We start from the raw sequence: 14,458 nt of genomic DNA on the forward strand, positions 1-14,458 counted from the left end.
CAAGTGGCGCACATGCAGCACGCCACTTGTCACAAATATGAGCTAATTTTTTAAAATAATACATGTTTTTTATTAATTTCAGAAATAATACACCGTTTTGATATTTTGACAAATAATACGGTATCATTTTCCTGAAGGACGACTGGACCTAATCGTCTTCCTGGAGGACGATTATTGTCCAGTCGGCTAAGGTGGGCCTCCAATCGTCCTCTAGGAAGATGATTGGCTCTAGTCGTCCACCAGGAAGATGATTAGTTCCAGTCGTCCACCAGGAAGATGATTAGTTCCTGGCCTGGACTTTTGTCTACCTCAAAATTGCTAGCTAACCTCAGAAGACATTGCGGCATACTTGGGTGGAAACTACGATCCAAAGGATAATGAGGATGAGACATCTTGACGAGACTACAATGCACTGCTTACCAACCCTTTCGGTATGGGAGGGGGTTTTATAACTCGAGAAGAGAAATATGGTGGGAAAGAAGATGGCGGGAACAGAAGGGGTGGCGGGAAAGAAGCTGACGGGAACATAAGGGTTGGCAGGAAAGACGATGGCGGGAACAGCAGGGTTCATGGAAAAGAAGATGACGGGAAAGGCAGGTTTGGCAGGAGAGAAGATGGCAACAAAGGGTTCCGGGAACACGGTTTTGAAAAAGTCAAGGCCAGGAACTAATCATCTACATAGAGGACGACTGGAACTAATCATCTTCCTGGTGCACGACTGGAGCTAATCGTCTTCCTGGAGGACGCGCCACTAGTCGTTCTCCAGGAAGATGATTAGGTCCAGTCGTCCTCCAGTAAGATGATGCCATATTATTTTTAAAAAAATATCAAAAGCACGTATTATTTCTGAAAATTAATAAAAACATATATTATTTTTAAAAAAATAGCTAAATATGAGGGGTGTGAGTGATCTTTGTAAGAAGTACTCCTTAATTAGTGATTTCGGTTACTTCTTTCGAACGAAAACAAAACAAATTTGTGGCCTTTTATCGTGCAAAATTTAGGTCAGGGCCATTCAGCACGCAGATTTAACAAAACACTGGCCTGGACAATCAATTTGGGCTCATGCTCGAAGCCCAAATCCTCTCGGTCTCTCACCCACTCGCCAGAGGCAGACACGACGAGGGCGACGGCGATGGCCTCGCCGAAGCTGGCCGCCGGCGACGGCAGCTACGACTTCCACCTCCGCTCGCTCTCCGCCGCGTCACGGGACTCCGCCGCGGCCGCCGATCCCGCCTCCGACCCCAACCTCCTCCAGTCTGTAAGCGCGCGCATCTCCCTCCGATCCCCTTCTTCTTCCCCTGACCCGTGCTGGAGCCGGTTTGTTACCTGTGTTGCCCTTCGCGTTGAAGGTGCGGATGGTGTTCCAGATGTGCAAGGTGGCCAAGGGGGCCAACGACGAGATGGTGGCGCGGGCGTTCCCCGTGATGAACAAGCTCTTCCAGCGCTGCGCCGCCGCGCCCACGCTCTCCACGGCCTCCACCGGCGTGCTGCTGCTGGTAAGGCCTCGACTGACCAAATTATGTACGTAGTTACATTCTGGTGGAAAGGGTTCAAGTCTCTTTAAGTTTGGATTGATCTTCTCGGGTAGAATCGTGCTTGTACATTGCAATTTCATCGCTATGCTGCAATACTATGGGAACTTTTGAGTGGTTAGAGAGCTTGGTCTAGCGTTAACTGTTAATCCCAGAAAGGAAAATGCACTTACTCTGCAGTTGATTAATTTTATCCGCCTGATTGATTGTGAAAAGAGCCATTCACATTGGATAACTGTAATGTTTCCTCATTTGTGCAAATAGTTCAGCTACAACCGTAATAAAAGATTGTCTGATAATCTGTATTATACTGTTTCCTACCCAGACCATTCTGCAGTTCTTCCTGGACTTTGGGGAGGCGGTCTTGCACGATGCTGATGGTAGCTTGAAAACCTTCTTCCGCTCTTGCTTAAGTAGGTAATATTTTTCATATTTGTTTCTTGTTGTGTTGGGCATGCCTTAGTCGGATTGCTTCTACACGCCCTCAAAATCACTCGATGTTTCTTTCTTGGTGATAGGGAGTTTTCAGACCCTATTGTCGCAGAACGAACGCTGGAATTCCTGATAGCGAACAAGACGAAGATCTTGAACTGCTTCCCCACCTTGGTTCCACAGGTGCGATACTGCTATGAAAGATCTCAATCAGTTTACATTCTTTGAGTTTCTAATATGACTCCAGTTTCTCCATCTAATTTGAAAACATACTAACCATTCAGCTAGATTCTGATTTTGCTTTTGTAATGTTGTTTCTATGCAGTTCTTCCCATTGCTGCTGAAGTTGATTGCATCAAATGGTGATAGGTATGCCCTTCCAGTTTCTAGGCATCTCCTCATGTATTTGCTTTTGATTCCTGAGGAAGCCCATTCTACATTTCCCCCTCAAATGACTTGATAGTTGCTACTGGAAGCATAAACATTTTAGAAAATCTTGATGACCAGTTACCTACCTAATTTGGTTTGCTGTTCTTCCAGGTTGGATAAGAAGTTCTCAGAAGTGATCCCATTGATGATGTCAGCAGGATCTTTTCTTCCTCTCTTCCTGTCCCTTATGGATCTGCCAAGTATGCCTGACAATTCTGTACTTTCAGAACTTTCACGGGGGTTATTATCATTATTTAGCTGTCAATTAGCCTTTTCAGTTAAATATGATAAATGCATGATGACATTATTATGCTCTTCTGTGTGCTACTCCCTTCGTTCCTAAATATTTGTCTTTCTAGAGGTTTCAACAAGTGACCATTTACGAAGCAAAATGAGTGAATCTACACTCTAAAATATGTCTATATACATCCGTATGTGGTAGTCCATTTGAAATCTCTAAAAAGACAAATATTTAGGAACGGAGGGAGTAGTATATTGTCCACATCTTTTTGGAATATATTCAGATCATGTACCACAATATAGCATGAATCTCGTGATGAGCGTCATTTATCATGTATATTTTTAGAACTGCTTATCCTGCACTATTATCATTTTTATTCTTCTGCGAGTAGCATGAATCTAGTGATGCGCATTATTTATGATGATTTTTTAGAACTGCTTATCCTGCACCATTAATCACTTTTTCTTATGTGAGTCGGTTATTCCGTATTAACTCCTGGAATATCACTCAGTGTTAGTGGTAGCACTGGAAAAGGTGGAAAGAAGTTCTGGAACTCTCATCGGTAGTAGTTTAGCTACTATACAGAAGAGTGCTGCTCCTGAGGTTACTTCTAAAATGATCTGTCCCCAAAAGCTATGAGTGCAATATCTAGCTCCAATATGTTAAGCCTATTATCCTTTTCCATATTGCAGATGCTCCTTGCACTGATGGATGAGGCATATACTGGCTCCTCAATAGAAGATCAAAGTGGCAATTCAGGTTCTGATGATAGTGGTCGTCTAGACCTTGCGGACCCAATGTTCCTTGACCTTCTAAAAGACGAGAATGATGGCATTGCTGTAAGTAGTTCCTTGCTTGCGATAAGTTGCGGCTTATGTTTCTCTATCTTCCTAATATCCCTAGGTATAATCTTTTTATTCTGTTTTTGTTTCCCCTAGGCAAAACATTGGACATCCCCTACGATATCTTCAACGTTACAAGCTGCACTTAACAGCCCACAGTCTGACAGATTAAAACAGTCACTGAAAATGGCACCTCGCTTTCTTACTGTATATTTTGCGACAGCATTGCGGGACGTCAACAACTGTAAGTTCCATATATCTGTTGATCTGCAGATGCTAATGACCAACATAATGTTGATTTGACAATCTATGTTTGTTCGTTCAGCACTCTTGTGTGCTCTGATTCCAGTTGCTATGTCAAGATATGCTGCGATGTTCCCTGACAAGGAATTTTCTTTCGAGGTAGACAAACTTTTTTTAATTGTATCATGTATTAGTTACTTTTCCTTTCTAAGTGCTACTGATGCTTAATATAGTTAGATGTATGCCAGGTTAGGTTTTGTCCCTTTTCACAAGCAAAGCAAGGATATCTTACCTTCCGTATATCTTAGTTGTTTGATTTTTTAGAAGTGGTTGCTTGGACACGAAGCATATTTTAATAAGAATCAAGTAGCAACATCTCGAGACATACTTGAAGGATAGATCCATACTGAACTGGCATCGTTTCTTGAAATTTATAATTTCTAATGCTTATCGAAAAGTTTAAAATGCTTTGAATGTCTAAGTGTAGAGACAGATAGTGGTTTAAAATGAACGAATGTAAGAAGTAAACTGAGTTTGCTTTTAGTTTTGTTATTACCATATGGTGCTCATATGCATGTGCGGATTTAGGTTTGGTTATTTGCTCACAACACTTGTACTAGTTTTGGTGATATATTTGAATTTACACTGAACGAGTTCCTGTTATAACATCCTTGTAGGTGAGGAAAAAGCTGTCGGATTTCTTATTAGCTGCATTCCAGCGCTCCCCTGACATCATTGCGCTACTAAAGGTACCAACTGAGTGATCCTTACTATGTACTCCCTCCGTTCCAAAATAGATGACCCAACTTTGTACTAACTTTGGTACAAAATTAGTACAAAGTTGGGTCATCTATTTTGGAATGGAGGGAGTAACTGTCTATTTTGTACTATACATACATGTCAGTATCATGGTATTTTCAAACAGTTTTGCATAACAATCTCGTACCATTCTGCAGAAGCCTATTACTGATAGACTTGGGGAGGCCCATGGTAATCCTGCAAAGGCAAGTTTATTTGTCAACTTATTGGATCTAATTTTGCTTTGATGCTTTCATATGCTCACCAAGTTGGTTGCTGTGTCATTGCCTGTTGTTATTCTTGTGCTGAATGCTGACTATCTTAATAATTCCTCCGTCCCAAAATAAGTGTTGCTGACTTAGTATAACTTTGTACTAAAGTTGTACTAAATCAGCGACACTTATTTTGGAACGGATAGAGTAAATAGCCAATTCTCGTTTTCTCCACCACAATCGAATCTTCTGATGTGGTACGGTCTCTGCAGATGGAATTGGCATTGCATTTATGTTGGGCCATTGGTGAGCATGGAGCAGGAGGGATAAAGCACAAAGATGTAGCACGTGAACTATTTGAAAATCTGGAGTTGCTATTATATGAAAACCTGGCAACTAGGTTGGTCTGTCTTGTTCAATCGTCCTCTTTTCTAGAGTTCCATGGTATTACTCATGATTGACTTCTTCCACATCTCTTGCTTCCAAGTCGTCTGGGATTAAGTCAAGATCCAGGGTTCGATTCTATGGGTGCAAGCTCTAGAAAGTCATCCCAAGCTAGGCTCCTCTGCTTTGTGGTGACTGCCATTGCGAAGCTAGCAACTTGCCATAACGAGCTGCTTCCAAGAGCACGTGTGTCATTGGCTAAGGTTGTGCAACTTATCAAGAGTTTGTTATGTTGGCATCATGCATGATTGAGGTATGTTAGTTGCTTTCCTGCAGGTCGCTCGGTCCAGGACCTCAGACATGCGAGTCTGGCAGCGCGCCTGTGACTATTTAGGGCTCATGAATGAACCAGCCATTTGTTTGTCTGTACTGGGACCATCCACTGCCCAAGGAAATGGTCCTGGGATTGTGAACTGGAGCGAAGGAGGAACCAAGATGGTAGCTCACATTCCGTTTTACCTTTTAGCAGAACAGAAAGGTAAAACCATTTATAAATAGAATAGGCATTATTTCTTGTTATTTGAACCAGAAATATGCAACTGTAGGGGTAAAACTGAAGTATCCTTCAAGAATAATAAAGTAAAAAAAGAATCTATTCTGAAGGAAAAGATGATCTGTGTAACTTGATCTTCATGTTGTGTTATTTCTCCTTTTTCGGTAATATATTTTGTCGGTATGATCTTATCGAGAACGCACGAGCTACCTAACCCCTGGACTCAAAACATGTGTTGCAGGTCCACCATCTCATGATTTTTCATATGCGGACCTCCTCCCCGCAGAATGAGAACACCGTCATGAGTAGCATGGATCCATGCAATGATTCTCTTGCAAACGCCATGTGCACAGAGATCATTGGTGATCATGGCCTGCTGAAGATGATTCAAGTGCCAACGCCTTCTTTTATCCAGTTCATCTTTTTGATCGAGAAGTGCTGGCCCTTTGGTCTGAGGAGTTCCTGTACTGCTGTAGTTTCTGGGATCTGGCTGGTATTGATCAACTGTGCAGTTTTTGGGGGTGTAGATGGTATTCAGAAACGCTCAATGTTGTATACATGGAATGATTTGTCAGTGTATGTACTGAAAGGGAAGCAGTGTTGTAAATTAAGATATCTGATGGTGCACATCTGGAAATGGAAAGATTGTTCTTTGTGAATTGATTTTTATCTTGTGATTGAGGATAGAAAATGAGTGTCCAATTTCTACAATTCTTATTGGAGCGCAGAGATTTGGAAGGAAATGATTCAGTCCTCGAGCCTCAAGGAACTAACATTTGCCTTCACTGAAGCAGAGAAGTAACACAAGCCACATTGAAAGGGCAGCAGTGTTGTAAATTTAAGATATCTGATGGTGTTGTACACATCTACTAATGGACAAGCTGTTCTTGTGATTGGGGGTCTCATTGTTTCTGCAATCATATACCAAAAGAACTGCTCAGTTGGGCTATTTGAGCGCGGAAATTGCCTTTCAGGAACTAATATTTGCCTTCACTGAAGCAGAGAAGGAGCACAAGCTGAAAGAACTTAACTAATATTTGCCTTCACTAAAGCAGAGATGCAGCACAAGCTGAAAGACAGGCACATCGATCACAACACAAATTTTGGGATTGAAATGGCGACGGATCACCAGGAGCGCTACAAAATTATAAACCCAATCCAAAGCAGCAGACAGACAGATGGGCACAAATCTCTATTCTGCAGCACCTACGAAGCACTGGAAGTCTGAAACAGCAGCAGCAACAACGACAAGTCCAACGAATTACAAGACTGACTGAAGAAAATTACGGTTTTTTGTACTCGACGAAGAACCCTAGAAAAGAAACCCAGAGGTAGCAGCATCCGAGAGGCCGACACGAAGAGGAAGTCAATACCCGAACCAACCGCCCTTGCATAGTGGTGACCGCATCTTGTTTTCGCAAATGTTTTCTTGCACGAAACGAAGAAGTCGCGGAGTTTCCCCGGTCGAATCCACGGGGAACAATCTGTGGCTATGAGCACCACATGGCAAGGAGAGTCTGAGGTGCGTTCTTGACTTCCCACTAATGAAGGCTCCAAAATTTTGCTGCTTCTGCATCAGTTGCAACTTGTTTTAGAGAATTCAGATAAAAACCCGACACATGCATTTCTCATGAACAGTTTTGATGGCAGGCTTACCTCTGATACAGAACATAGGAAGATTGATGAATTGAGCGAAGCTACTGCGGGGGAGAGGCGCGGCCATTGGAGATGACGGCGGTCTTGATGCGCTCCACGGTGCAGGCGATGAGGCTGTTGACGGTGGCCACCGACCCTAGGGAGAGCTTGGCAGTGGGGACGGAGTCGACCAGGATCTGGAATGCCACCGTCAGGAGCGACCCACCGGTGCCGGTTGCCCCTGCCGCGGCGTGCATTGTCCCTGCAGGACCGTCGGGCAGGATGGCGAAGCCTGATGGCAGGAGAGCGACGTAGTCTGGGTCGCCGCCGTTGAGCACCACGTTCATGGCTACCACATCCACCGGCGCGTAGATGACGTAGGAGCCCGATGCGTCCGTGCAGCTCTCTTGCAGGATCAGCATGTTGCTTTGGTTCGAGTTGGTGCTCTGCATATAAACACACAATATCCATGGTTAATTCCATTTTCACACGCATGAGGTTATTATTGCATGATCAGATTCTCTTGTACTTACATTGACACGGAGGAGTGAGACGCAGTTGCCATGGTCGCGGCCATTGGCGATGTGAGCCATTTCCTGGACGATGCCGCCATTGGAGAGGATGTCCCACTGCCAACACCAAGATATGAGTGTTCATCATCAACCTTAGGATTTCAAGAAATTGGCAACGATCATTTTCATGATAGATGATGTGTGTACCTCGCTGCGAGAGGTCTCGTCGCGTAGGAAGTCGAAGACGCGCTTAGGCGGGACCGGTAGCCAGAAGGAGGTTGCAGCATTGAGGACGATGCCCGGCGGCCTCCCGGGGTCGTCGACGCTCTTCCTGGTCATGACCCTAACGTCCTCGGCGCCACTGCCCGACAGCGTGGTCCACTGGTGCGCCACAGAGGCCGTCACGCCGCCGCAGAAGCTCGCCACCATCCTCTCCGCCAGCTTCAGCATGCTCTTCCTCCCCTCCGAGCTGGTGATCACTGCACACATGGACGTGGCGCACTTCTGTTAATAAGTAGCACGAGCAGATGAACTATGCATGTGTATGACATAGGACGTACCTCCGATGTCGCTGGTGGGGATGTTGCTGGCCATGGCGCTGGCGAGGCGCTCGCACTGGCGGCCGAGGACGCCGACCCACCGGCGGGCGCCGAAGGCGAGGCCGGAGCCAACCAGCGGCTTGTAGATGTTGTGCACGGACCTGTCGTCCACCTCCACGTGCTCCACCCACGTCACCTTGGAGTAGCCGTTGGGCGCCTCCTGGATGAGGCAGCCGGAGGGCCTGCGCCGGCACTTGACCCCCTGCAGGCCGTCCAGCGACACGTCCACGACGGCCCAGGCCCCATCAGCGTTGCGCTTGCAGTAGCGCACGAAGTAGCTCTCCCTCGTCGGCACCAGCGGCGACGGCACCTGGAACTCCACCGACATGACCTGCAGCGCGCCGTCGTAGCACCCGGCCACGCCGGTGGACAGCACCTCCAGGGTCGCCGCCCTCGACACGATGCTCGAGAACACCGCCGCGTACTGGTTCTGCATTGCACATACAAAAGTGAAGTTGAACATCAGTGCAATGCACGATGAATGATCGAAAAAAAGAAGTAGAAATGATCAAGGAGGGTTGAGAGTACTTACGACGTCCATGAGGATCTCGACGAGGCTGGCGGGGGTCATGATGACGACGGCTGCATCGCGGGAGGCCTCAGAGACGAGGCCATACTGCTTAGGCCCAAGGCTGCCGCGTGGGTCGATGAACATCCTTGCATACTCCTCCTCGTCCAGCGCCAGCGCCTGGTCCACGGTGGTGGCCCAGAGCGGGTCGTCGAGGCGCGCCATGCGGAGCAGCTCCTCCATGGCGGCGACGGCGAGCTCGACGACGACGCCCTGCTGCTTGTCGTCGGGCGGCGCCTGCAGCACGGAGGCGGCCCCGGCGAAGACGTCGTATGCGGAGGCCCCCGGGGCGGCGGCGAGCGGGCTGGAGAGCACCGGGAAGGGCACCATGGGCTTGCCGACGTACTTGGCGGCGATGGCGGAGATGCGGTCGATCTCGTCGCGCAGGCGCGCGTTCTCGACGCGGAGGTGGTGCTCGTCGAACGACATCTCGCCGAGCGCCGCCGGGCCGCCGCAGTTGGGGCAGGACGCGCTGCTGAGCGCCTCCTTGTAGCGCATGTTCTCGGCGCGCAGCTTGTCGTTGTCCGCCCGCAGCTGCGAGTTCTCGTGCCTCTCGTGCTGGTTCTGCGTCCACGATCATCAGTCAGCACCAACGCCATCAGATTAACAACCATATACTACTACTACTATAAACATCTTCCAAACACATTGCATTTACAGATGGGTGAGCCGTGAGCTGACACTGCAATGTGCATGCGACTGGCGGTGCATGCATGCATGCAGAGGCAGTGGGCAGGCCAGGTCACTGTACACGTAGGCGCCATGGCAGCAAAGATTGTGGGGTTTGACTATGCGAGCATCGGGCAGTGTGCACGCAGACGCGGTGATGGGGCTGGGCCGCCTGACTGCCAGCGTGTGTATGAGTGTGTGTGGGCGAAGTTTGTCCAGATATAGCAACAGGCCATGAATGCGTGCTGCAGCGGGATGGCTGCCTGCTCCGGTCAGAGGCTTAAATGAGGTGGTTGCGACGCTCGCCCGCTGGCCGGCCTGGGATCTCTTCTTTCCGGCCGGCACCAAATTTCTCAACACCCATCTCAGCCGAAATGGTGAAGATAAAAAGAGATTAACAAATAATTAGTACCTTCATTTGGGTCCTCTTGTTCTGGAACCAGAACTTGACCTGGAGCGGCTCCAGCCCCAGCTCCCGGCTCAGCTCCTTGCGCTGCTTGTCGTCAGGGTGAGGGCACTCCTTGAAGAACCTGCATACGCATACACACACACACACACACACAAATACACATCAATACATACACATTACATCATGCATCGTCCCAATTTTCAATGCGGCAAGAGAAAAACATGCTTTAATATAAAACTCCACGAGCCATGCATGCATCCCCGATTTAATTATTGCAGCCAAAACGCCAAGGAAAAAAACAACAAAGTCCAGCAGCAGCAGTAGTGTGAACTGTGAACGCGTACGTAGGCCTTGAATGAATGCTGCGTCCGTTCGTTTGGGGAAGGGCGCAAGACAACAGAAACGGTTGCCCGCTCGGCTTTTGGGCCAGGCCCGGTCAACTTAGAAACGTGTAGGGGTGCGTACGTACGTACGCAGTTTGTCCACTCCACACTACTAGGACTCAATTTGACTTGCGCGTCTCGTATGAACGCTGCTAGCTAGCAACACTCATCCATCCAGTTCCACCCACACTGTTTTGTTCTCTTCTCGTCTTCCCGTCCAATCTCCTCGGCCACCTCCCCAACAACAAACATGAAATGTGTTTTTGTTTCCTCTCTAGTTTTTTGGCAGTGATTGAAATCTCTAGAACAATGCATGGAAAACATTAATCCATTGGGAATTGGTGCTTGTGCATGCCCTTTCAATAGCAAGCAAATAAATGAGCAAAAATTAATTTATAGCTGTATGTATTCATCCGGCCCTTGGGTAAAATGAAGGACATTCCATCTAATTGCAATTAAATCAAGTGAGAATTCATTCATTTAAGCAGGGATGGATAACATCCATCCCAAGACATAGATACAGCAAGAAAGAATTGAACACAAAAGTAGCAAGCGCTCTGACTACAGATCATTAACCAAAAATACAATGAGCATGATTAAGTATTGAGGGAGAGTGTATATCAACGTATATATGCTTCCTTCTCAATTCAAGAACAAAGCGAAAATTCAAGGAAAGGTAACAAGAAGGATTTGAGCACAAATTAAGGAGTAGCACGAGATATGAATGAGCACTTGATATGAGACTAATCAAACACTAGGAGAGTAAATATATACACAGTGGTAAATTAACAAAATGTGGAGGAGATTGGGTATACGTACGCTTCCATCTCCTGGATCTGGTGCTGGGTGTGGCGGTGGTAACGCTTCTTGCGCGGCCGCTGGTTGGGGTCCTGGTCCTGCTCCGCGTTGTCCACGGCGTCGCCGTCCACGTTCTCGCTGCCGGACCGGCTCTCGAACTCGTCCCCCAGCGGGTCCATGGAGTCACGCCCGCGGATCATGCCCACGCCGCCGCCGCTGCCGTTGTTGTCGCCGCTCTCGGCCGCGCGCGCCGGGATCTGCTCCAGGAGGTGGTGCGGCAGGAGGTGCTGGTTGCTGCCGTCCAGCAGGTTTGGCTGCAATTTATAGAGGAAACGAAGTTAAGGTCGTCCGCCGGTCAGCAGCGTGCCGCTAAACATAGAAGCGATTAATCCATCCAATTACGAAGTAGCAAGTCGCAGTACACCGCACATAGGTGAGAAAGTATGCGTGTTAATTAATTAGTAGCCAGAGAAAGGGGAGAGGTTTCAGGGTCAAGATGAAACGGAAAATTTCATGTAAAAAGCATCCAAAAAATCCTGCTAATTCGTTTGGGGAGGAAAAAACGTGTTCGTGCGGGCAAATAATTTGGGGGGTGGAATGGAAAAGCTGGCTAAAAGCTACGAATCGGGGATCAAGGGAGAAGAAGTGAAGCAACTTTTTCTCCCTTGATTATTGATGTCTCATTTTCTGTCTAGAGATGTGAAAGCAAGATTGCAAAAAGAAAGGGAGGAAGAAGAAGAATAGAAGGTAGGTTTGGTCATAAAGACCAATAGATTTGGAAGAACAAGGAAGCAAGCAACAGCAAACCTGTGGAAGCAAGCACTATTCTCCACTCCCCTCCCCTCCTCTGGATGTGTGCAAGATCAAGAACCGAGGAGAGTGAAGTCTCCCCTCTCTCCCCCAACCTATAGCTGGAGTAGTCTTCTTTATCTGCTCCGTTTATATAGGAGCGGGTCTTAAAGAAAGGGGGCTCGTGTGCTCTGAACTCTGGTGACCTAATCTATGTGTGAACAGCAGCCGCGCCTAAGTACCCGGAGGTAACCCCCTCCTTCTCTCTCTTCCCAAGGAAAAAAAAGCCAGTGATAAAGTACAAATTATTTTGAGACGGATCAGTAGTCCTATATGCAAATCAAGGAGTACTTGTCTCTTCCATCTCTCCAAAAAGTGGCAAAATATGCAAATCAAAGCAAGGGAGATTTAAAGAAGCAAATCGGGCAGCATCGGTACTTGCAAATAGAAACAAAGGAGAAATTAAAGGAGCAAATCATTAAGGATCAGACGAGTACATGCAAGTCAAAACAAGAGAGTTGTAATCACGCAGAAATTAAAGGCAACAACAACAGCAATGACTCCTGCGAGGCGGTGATCTTTCTTTCCAAACCAAGAAAACGGAAATGGAAGCAATAGACGCAAAATTAAGCCAAATCTCAAGATTTCATTCAGCTCGAAATTAAACTTTCTGGAGATATACAAAACATATACCTGGCCAAGTGACAGTGCTGATGAGGATCCGTAGGGCGCGCCGCCGCTGCTCCGGCCGATCATCGACGACGGCATGTGCCTCGCCGGGATCATCATGGTACTCTCTGCCTCGCTAGCCTATCTAACACCGAAACCCTAGCGCTCGGCTCCTGCTTCCCGCACCTTCCATTTCTTCACATACACATCTGCATCTCTCTCTCTCTCTCTCCTTCCCCTCCAACAAAGGTAGTGCTAGTACAGTCCTATATATGGAGAGAGGGGTATATATATCTTGCTTGCCAAGCAACAGCACGAGCAGCAGCAGATCTAGCAGAAGGAGGCAGCCCGGAGGAACTTGGCAGAGAGAGATCTAAGATGAGAATCGTATGTGTCTATATATGTTTGCAACTCCGATCCCTCCCTGTGGCTTGTCTCTAGAAGGAGTTGCGGTGCGTGAGACAAAGTTCGGCGAGCTCAGGAGGGGCAGCGAGACGACGGGAGAGATCTAGAGGAAGGGGACGACGAACTGGGCGGCCATGGGAGGGGGGAGGATGGAGGAGGAAGAAAGGGGGAGAGGAATGTGGAGCGGATGGTGGAGGAGGAAGGAGGAGTTATTGCCGGAGAGTGTTGAGACGGTGCAATCGCATTTATTGAGAAGAGGAAGCCGTAGTGCAATTGCTAGGGGAGAGAAAGAAAGAAGGGGTAGAGTCAGAGAGGAGATGTGGGAGCAGCAGTGTGCGTGTATTTTCACTCGGCGATATACGCTGAGATTTTTGTATTAATGTACTGGTATTAATACGAAGATATCTTGTTTGTGTTAATTGTGCTATATTAAACATTTCGTAGTATTGAGTTTGTATATATCCTCTATTGCATGCAAGCAGCGTGTGTGTATTTTTTACTCTCGGCGATATACGATGTGATTTTTTGCATTAATGTACTAGTATTACTACAAAGATATTGTATGGAGATCCTTGGGCGCCATAAGCAAAATGTTTAATTGTGATACATAGCATTTCGTAATGAGTTTGTATCCTCTATTCCATGCAAGCAGAGTGTGTAATTCACTCTCGGCGATATACATTGAGATTTTTGTATCAGTGTACTAGTATTACTACGAAGATCTTTGTTTCGAGTTCCTTGGGTGCCATAAACAAAATGTTTAGTTGTGCTATAAGGTGAGATTTTTGGTATTAATGTACTAGTATTGCTACCATGATCTTCTTTGGAGATTCTTGGGTGCCATAAATAACATGATAAATTTTGCTGCATTAAACATTTCCTATTGACTTGTATATATCTATTCCACGTGTGTGGTGCTCCCTTTTGCTCCTAAATTTAAAACCTTATCGAAAAAATTCATGAAAATGGTAACATAGTTTGACGACATATATACAATATGTATCAATCGTCTCAACCAAAATTCAAATCGAAGTTGAATTACTTTTTTGTCATCAGAATTTGTAACAAGATAGATAGTATAACATTAATGCTTTGAATTGTTTCCAAAAATAGCAATTTTGACATGTGTCAAAACACTAAGGTGCACTTGGAGTACTCCACAGGTGGAAGTACATGATAACTTATTGATTATATTTATAATTTTGTTCTTGGCTATGTATCTCCCTCTAGTTCACAAGAGTATCACATTTTTGGGCATTTTCATGGGTTTAAAGATGTAACAGCGACCACTACTCTATAAATATTGTAATATGTTTACAAATACCTATTGAAGGTATGTAATGAAAAATTCAA

At 46.4% G+C, this 14,458-nt stretch overlaps 2 protein-coding genes across 2 annotated transcripts; one reads left to right on the forward strand and one right to left on the reverse strand.

The window, feature by feature from the left end:
• Positions 1 to 1,015: 1,015 nt before the first annotated feature.
• On the forward strand, positions 1,016 to 6,328 carry LOC123046821 (uncharacterized). Its single transcript, XM_044470251.1, has 16 exons — positions 1,016 to 1,261; positions 1,353 to 1,499; positions 1,861 to 1,952; positions 2,054 to 2,150; positions 2,293 to 2,336; positions 2,508 to 2,596; positions 3,149 to 3,240; positions 3,330 to 3,476; positions 3,576 to 3,723; positions 3,805 to 3,881; positions 4,400 to 4,471; positions 4,679 to 4,726; positions 5,005 to 5,132; positions 5,220 to 5,379; positions 5,453 to 5,654; positions 5,911 to 6,328. Exons 1-16 carry the CDS (start codon positions 1,136 to 1,138, stop codon positions 5,958 to 5,960), a joined length of 1,719 nt encoding a protein of 572 aa, XP_044326186.1. The 5' UTR covers positions 1,016 to 1,135; the 3' UTR covers positions 5,961 to 6,328.
• Positions 6,329 to 6,754: 426 nt separating this feature from the next.
• Positions 6,755 to 13,327, reverse strand: LOC123046820 (homeobox-leucine zipper protein ROC2). Its single transcript, XM_044470250.1, has 9 exons — positions 12,725 to 13,327; positions 11,264 to 11,556; positions 10,065 to 10,182; positions 8,948 to 9,547; positions 8,377 to 8,845; positions 8,024 to 8,295; positions 7,838 to 7,933; positions 7,326 to 7,750; positions 6,755 to 7,239 (listed from the first exon to the last, which is right to left on the reverse strand). The coding sequence occupies exons 1-8, from the start codon at positions 12,818 to 12,820 to the stop codon at positions 7,367 to 7,369; spliced, it is 2,328 nt and encodes a 775-aa protein (XP_044326185.1). The 5' UTR covers positions 12,821 to 13,327; the 3' UTR covers positions 6,755 to 7,239; positions 7,326 to 7,366.
• Positions 13,328 to 14,458: the final 1,131 nt, after the last annotated feature.

This window comes from Triticum aestivum, chromosome 2B, assembly GCF_018294505.1.
Source record: "Triticum aestivum cultivar Chinese Spring chromosome 2B, IWGSC CS RefSeq v2.1, whole genome shotgun sequence".
NCBI lineage: Eukaryota > Viridiplantae > Streptophyta > Magnoliopsida > Poales > Poaceae > Triticum > Triticum aestivum.

Coding starts and splice junctions, on each gene's coding strand:
- LOC123046820 (XM_044470250.1), bottom strand. CDS start 12,820: ATGATGATCCCGGCGAGGCACATGCCGTCGTCGATGATCGGCCGGAGC. Junction 11,557..12,724: donor CAGCACTGTCACTTGGCCAG/GTATATGTTTTG, acceptor TATAAATTGCAG/CCAAACCTGCTGGACGGCAG. Junction 9,548..10,064: donor ACAAGAGGACCCAAATGAAG/GTACTAATTATT, acceptor TCGTGGACGCAG/AACCAGCACGAGAGGCACGA.
- LOC123046821 (XM_044470251.1), top strand. CDS start 1,136: ATGGCCTCGCCGAAGCTGGCCGCCGGCGACGGCAGCTACGACTTCCAC. Junction 2,151..2,292: donor TCCCCACCTTGGTTCCACAG/GTGCGATACTGC, acceptor GTTTCTATGCAG/TTCTTCCCATTGCTGCTGAA. Junction 3,477..3,575: donor ACGAGAATGATGGCATTGCT/GTAAGTAGTTCC, acceptor TGTTTCCCCTAG/GCAAAACATTGGACATCCCC.